We start from the raw sequence: 6,000 nt of genomic DNA, 5'->3' as shown, positions 1-6,000 counted from the left end.
TTGCTTTGGGTTCTAAATAATTGCAGCTCGATTCAGTGTGTTGTTATGAATATGACCTGGTGTGTGTGGAGGTGTTGATGCGTCTGTCATCTGGGAAACTGTCGATCTAAACAAGTAAAGAGAAATGATCAAATAATCAAATGTTCAATAGCTCCAGGTCGAGGCTTCAGCAGCTGATGTTTTATTGAAAAGTGTTTTAGGAACAACTGCTGATTCAGTCCATCTTCTGAACGTGACTCAGAGGTAAAAGAAAATCTTCCATTTCACAACAGCTGGTACGCGGCGGAGCTCGGAGCGACAGCGTGTGTTTGTGTTGCTCTATCAGAGGAGTCTCAGGAGGCCAGTTGGCCTCTGGAGGGGCGATGATGAAATTAGGAGTTTACGGACAGACACTGCCCATTGACGGTAAAATGTTGAAAAGGGGGCCGGGTTAAACTTTCAAGAAAGAGGTCATCCTGTGTGGGAATTTCCCTGTGTCCTGTCAGCACTCGGGCCAGGAGCAGGGAGAAGTCTGCGTGGGGTCATCGAAGAAGGAATGTTCCGAATGTTGGAGTGAATCGGAGCCAACGACGTTACTTGGATCGGTTGCTGTGACTTGAAATCTGTTAAGAATTAGAATTCTTACTGTGCTGGTCTCAAGCCAAACCACAACACTTAGAGCTCTTGTCATGTGTGTGGAGGATAACAATGTCTTATTTAAAAGAGGGTGTAACATTCTTCAAGTGGTGATGTGTAGGAAAGGGAGGATGTTGCACAACAGCTCACAACTAAACTCTTCATCACAGTGTGTTGAAATATCCAGCGTCTTCCAAATGTCAAAACAAGGGTTTTAATCCTGTTCAGAGAAGAGTCAACGTGTCGTCTCTGAACTTTTCGTCTGCGAAGTGACTTCCCCCTCCCTCAATTATCATGGATCACCTACAAATCCCACTGGGCCCTTTTCTGCAGATACATATTGTGATCACTTGGTGATTTCCACAGCAAACCAACTGTCAACGTTCCTCTTGTGTCTGGTGTAACTTCTGCTGAGCGTTTGTTCACTCGAGGGTTAAATCCTGGGGATTATCCACAACGCTCCTCGGCTGCAGCAGCGTGACCTGACGTGGTGTGAGGAGGTTAGTTGCTGATTAATCTCTGTGCAACCTTGAACCCCTCACCGGGCCAGTGGACCCGGCACACTATTGACAGAGCTCAAGATAAAACCAACATTCTGCTCTGTGCAGCGTGACCCAGACTTCAGTTCTTCTTCTGGTTTGCTGCTCTCAGCAGAATCGTTTCAGCAAAAATTGGTTGGATGTTTTTCAAGACATCAAATCACTAAGTCAACAGAGGAACTTCCCCGCACTCGTCTGTTATATTCCAATGATTCATGAATCTGTATTTAGGAGATTTCTGTTGCTGTGCTTGGTGGATACAGAAGCCGTAATCATAAGAAATGATACTGATATCAGTGTTTTGTCTGGTGGGTTCTCTTTTCATTTGTCAGTTGTTGTCTGCAATATGTCGTAATAGTGAAACAGTGCGACTCATGACTTCACGTCTGTCGCAGCTGCAAAAGCACAGAAAAGAAGAAATTGAGAGAGAAATTGTTAAGACAAAGTATAAATCTTTTTAATTCAATAAAATATCAAGTACAATTAAAGCATTTCACCTTTTAATATTAAATAATTTGACTTATTTCATTCATTGCCAATACTATTACAAAGAGTTGCATCATTTCACTGCAGCACAACTCTTCCCTTGACAACCGCCTCTGTGAACACCAAGAACAAATTCACATCATGTCTGTCGAATGAAATACTGCAAACACCAACACTAGAAGACATGTGACATGTGAACAATGAGTCCATGCTCCCATTCAAAGTGTCCTTGTAAACTGGTCGGTCTCCGTCTTCACCCGTGAAACGTACCGGTTGTGGCTCAGCTCCGGCCCGGCCCGGGTCTAAGTCTGTCCCGGCCCGGGTCTAAGTCTGTCCCGGGTCTAACTCTGGCCCGGGTCTAACTCTGGCCCGGGTCTAACTCTGGCCCGGGTCTAAGTCTGGCCCGGGTCTAACACTGGCCGGTGGCAGAGAGCAGGTTGCGCAGCGTGGCCAGTTCTCTGGACAGCTGCTCCACGCGCTTCTGTAAACGGTCGTTCTCCGCAGCCAGTTCCAACACTTTGTGCTGAGTCTCCAAGTTGCGCATCTTGGCTTTGTCCCTGCTCTTCCTCACGGCGAGGTTGTTCCTCTCCCGCCGCTGCCGGTACTCGTCGCTGTCCTTCTCCAGACGCTTCTTCGCCTTCCCGCTGGACGTCTTGCCGCCGTGCGACGGCGACCTGCCCGCACCTGACGGGGCAGGTGTGCCGGGCGGGCTGGAGCAGGTGGAGGACGCGGTGGAGATGTTGCCCAGACTGCCGCTGGTGGACTGGTAGTGGAGGTAGGACCTCATGTCGAAGGCAGACGACCCGTTCTCCATCTTGGCGTCTTCGGGAACGTCGTCCCTCTCCGCGGCTGCTGCTCTGTAGCGGCTCCCGACGAGCTCCGGGCTGAGGACGCTGTCCACGCGCGTCTCCTGCAGCTCGGTGTAGCCCAGGGAGAAGGGCCCCCGGGGCCCCCGGGGCTCCCGCAGGGGGTCGCACTGACTCGTCTCCAGGTCGTTCAGCAGCGAGTAGCTCTTGTAGTTCTGCAAAGCTGCAACTCTCTTGATCTTGTTCTCCGCCAGGAAATCGGAGAAAACGTCCTGCTGCGTCTGCGTCTGCGCCGCCAGCTGCGGGCAGTGCGCCGCGGAGTCCAGGTACACGCTGAAGTCGATGGCTCTCTCCCGCTCCTCGATGCCGAGCTCCGACATCGAGTCTCCGCGTCTCCAGTACGAGCCGCCGCCGACGGGACCGATCGCGCTGCCTCGACCGTGGATAGCGAAGCTGCCCTCGTCGTAGAAGCCGGCCACTTCCATGGATGTTACCACGCACCGGACTGCAGGAGCATGGAGGCTGAGGTGCGACGCCCACGGTGGTGAAAGGTCTCAGGTGTGGAAGCCCTCGTGTCCGGGCCGGTGACCAGAGGCTGCGCGCGGGATGGGGACGTTTGACAGGTCGTCGCGTCTCGGGGGGTTTTATTAGACGCGAGGGGCGGGGCTTCGCTGGGCAGGTGTGTGACGCGCAGCCAGTGGAAAAAAAGCCAAGTTGAACTTGTTCTTTTCACTTGTTACAGGAAGTTGTGTCAAAGACTCCGCAGCTGCGTCCGAGGCGCCAACGTGTCTTTAATACTTTATCATCAAATAAATCTAAAAGTCAAAACAACAACAGTCCCATCTGAACACTTTATCCACATCACGTCCATCCACGCCCCCTGCAGTCACGTGTCATCACCGCGACGATCATGGAAAAATACAAGCGTCGACCTGTTTACGTCTTCACGTTCATGCGTAATAACCTCGCAGAACCGCAGGACACATCTGCAGACAGATGTTCCTCCTCCGCAGCGTCTCCCCGTGCGTGTGCGTGCGTGTGCGTGTGTGTGTGTGTTGAGGTTGTACGACATGATGCATGCGCTCCAATAATGTTAGACGAGTTTGGTCAAAATCAAATGACTCAGTGTTTTCAATAACATCCGAAAAGATTTTCTGCACGTCATGATTTTTGCTCTCTGAATGAATAAATGAATAATGAAACAAGTACTAAGTCACTGTGACTTCACTCAGGTGCCACGAACAGGTCGTTGTATCATATTCAGATCTTTGGTTATGATTGATCATAAATAACATGGAAACAACATTAATTATATTAAAAGAAAAATCGTATACAATCCTGTATAAGTCTATAGGGATAAATGATTACATCCTAAAGTCTGACATATAATGTTCTACTCACTTATATACTTATATTATAATATATATATATATATATATATATATATATATATATATATATATATATATATATATATATATATATATATATATATATATATATATATATATATATATATATATATATATATATATATATATAACTCACTGTGTGGGGGTCGACCTCGACATAACCATCAATTCAATAGTCTTAAACCAGCGCATTGTTACGACAGGATCACACTCATTCATTGTGTCTAAATTCCCATGTCAATAAAAGCACAGTCGTTCTTGTCATCTATGTGTAATAAAATGTTGATCAGAGTGATTTGCTTTTCATGTGAGTGAGTTCATGTTCGAGCAACATTACATCAACAGGGTCGATCTAAATGTTTCTCCCCATAAACTTTCACTTTTCTTTTTGAGATCGTCCTCAAAACGTCTCTTGCTTTTTCAGAGACACACATTTGTGGCTTTACTGGGAGTTTCAGTTGTATTTAATGGAAGATGGATTAGCTGGATTTATTGCTAACTGCTACACACAAGGCGGGATTCATATGTTTCTAAATAATAAAGGTCTTAATTGGGAACAGATTCCCACAGGGGACTTTTGCGCCCCCTGGGGGTCAGTTTCTTGCATCGTCTGGTTGGTCATCCAGTTTAAATCCACTCCTTGTAAGTAAACGTACGACAGATAACATGTGTAGAGTTACAGTAACAGAAGAACAGAGAGTCATAAAGTCAACAAAGTGACTCAGTTAGATCAGATCAAAGAGCAATGTCGCAATGTTCTGTACTAATAAAGTTTACTTTGGTGAGACCACAAACATGGTGAGGCCGAAGCAGCAAAACCCTGAACATGGTCAGTAACTACAAACTGGGTGCGCGTGTTCACTTAAAACACACAATGATCACAAAGAAAGTCCACAAAGACACAACACAACCTCAAAGAGACACAACACAACCGCAAAGACACACAAAGAGACACAACACAACCACAAAGACACGCAAAGAGACACAACACAACCGCAGAGACACACAAAGAGACACAACACAACCGCAGAGACACACAAAGAGACACAACACAACCGCAGAGACACAAGACAAAACACAACCGCAAAGAGAGACGAGACAAAACACAACCGCAAATAGACACAAGAAAAAACACAACCTCAAAGAGACAAAAAGGTACACAACACAACCACAAAGAGACACAGAGAGACACAACACAACCACAAAGAGACGCAGAGAGACACAACACAACCACAAAGAGACAGAAAGAGACTCAACACAACCTCAAAGACACACAAAGAGACACAACACAACCTCAAAGAGATAAAAAGGGACACAACCAAACGCAAAGAGACACAACACAACCGCAAAGAGATAAAAAGAGACACAACACAACCTCAAAGAGACACAAAGATAAACAACAAAACCACAAAGACACAACACAACCACAAAGAGACACAAAGAGACACAACAAAACCTCAAAGAGACACAACACAAACTCAAAGAGACACAACACAACCACAAAGAGACACAACCACAAAGAGACACAAATAGACACAACACAACCTCAAAGAGACACAACACAACCTCAAAGACACACAAAGAGACACAACACAACCACAAAGAGACACAAATAGACACAACACAACCTCAAAGAGACAGAAAGAGACTGAACACAACTCCAAAGACACACAAAGAGACACAACACAACCTCAAAGAGACACACAACACAACCGCAAAAAGACACAACACAACCTCAAAGATACACAAATAGACACAACACAACCTCAAAAAGACAGAAAGAGACGCAACACAACCTCAAAGACACACAAAGAGACACAATACAACCGCAAAGAGACAAAACACAACCTCAAGGAGACAAAACACAACCTCAAAGACACACAAAGAGACAAAACACAACCACAGAGACACAACACAACCTCAAAGAGACAAAACACAACCTCAAAGACACACAAAGAGACAAAACACAACCACAGAGACACAACACAACCTCAAAGAGACACAAAGAGACACAACACAACCACAGATACACAACACAACCTCAAAGAGACACAACACAACCTCAAAGAGACACAAAAAGACACAACACAGTCACAGAGACACAACACAACTTCAAAGACACAAAGAGACACAATACAACCG

At 46.0% G+C, this 6,000-nt stretch overlaps 1 protein-coding gene across 2 annotated transcripts; it reads right to left on the bottom strand.

The window, feature by feature from the left end:
* Positions 1-1,586: 1,586 nt before the first annotated feature.
* cebpb (CCAAT enhancer binding protein beta) lies at positions 1,587-3,230 on the bottom strand. Of its 2 annotated transcripts, none has more exons than XM_047331231.1 (2): positions 1,997-3,230; positions 1,587-1,957 (listed from the first exon to the last, which is right to left on the bottom strand). In XM_047331231.1, the coding sequence occupies exon 1, from the start codon at positions 2,929-2,931 to the stop codon at positions 2,050-2,052; it is 882 nt and encodes a 293-aa protein (XP_047187187.1). In that variant the 5' UTR covers positions 2,932-3,230; the 3' UTR covers positions 1,587-1,957; positions 1,997-2,049. The 2 variants fall into 2 exon arrangements, with proteins under 2 accessions (XP_047187187.1, XP_047187186.1); XM_047331230.1 differs by having other exon boundaries at positions 1,587-1,952; positions 1,992-3,229.
* Positions 3,231-6,000: the final 2,770 nt, after the last annotated feature.

Source organism: Scophthalmus maximus, chromosome 3, assembly GCF_022379125.1.
Source record: "Scophthalmus maximus strain ysfricsl-2021 chromosome 3, ASM2237912v1, whole genome shotgun sequence".
In the NCBI taxonomy this organism is placed as follows: Eukaryota; Metazoa; Chordata; class Actinopteri; order Pleuronectiformes; family Scophthalmidae; genus Scophthalmus; species Scophthalmus maximus.
The sequence above is the reverse complement of the archived record's forward strand: the minus strand, read 5'-3'. Positions and strand labels throughout refer to the sequence as shown.

Bases quoted from the DNA above. Each gene is read 5' to 3' on its own strand.
- cebpb (XM_047331231.1), bottom strand. From the start codon at position 2,931: ATGGAAGTGGCCGGCTTCTACGACGAGGGCAGCTTCGCTATCCACGGT.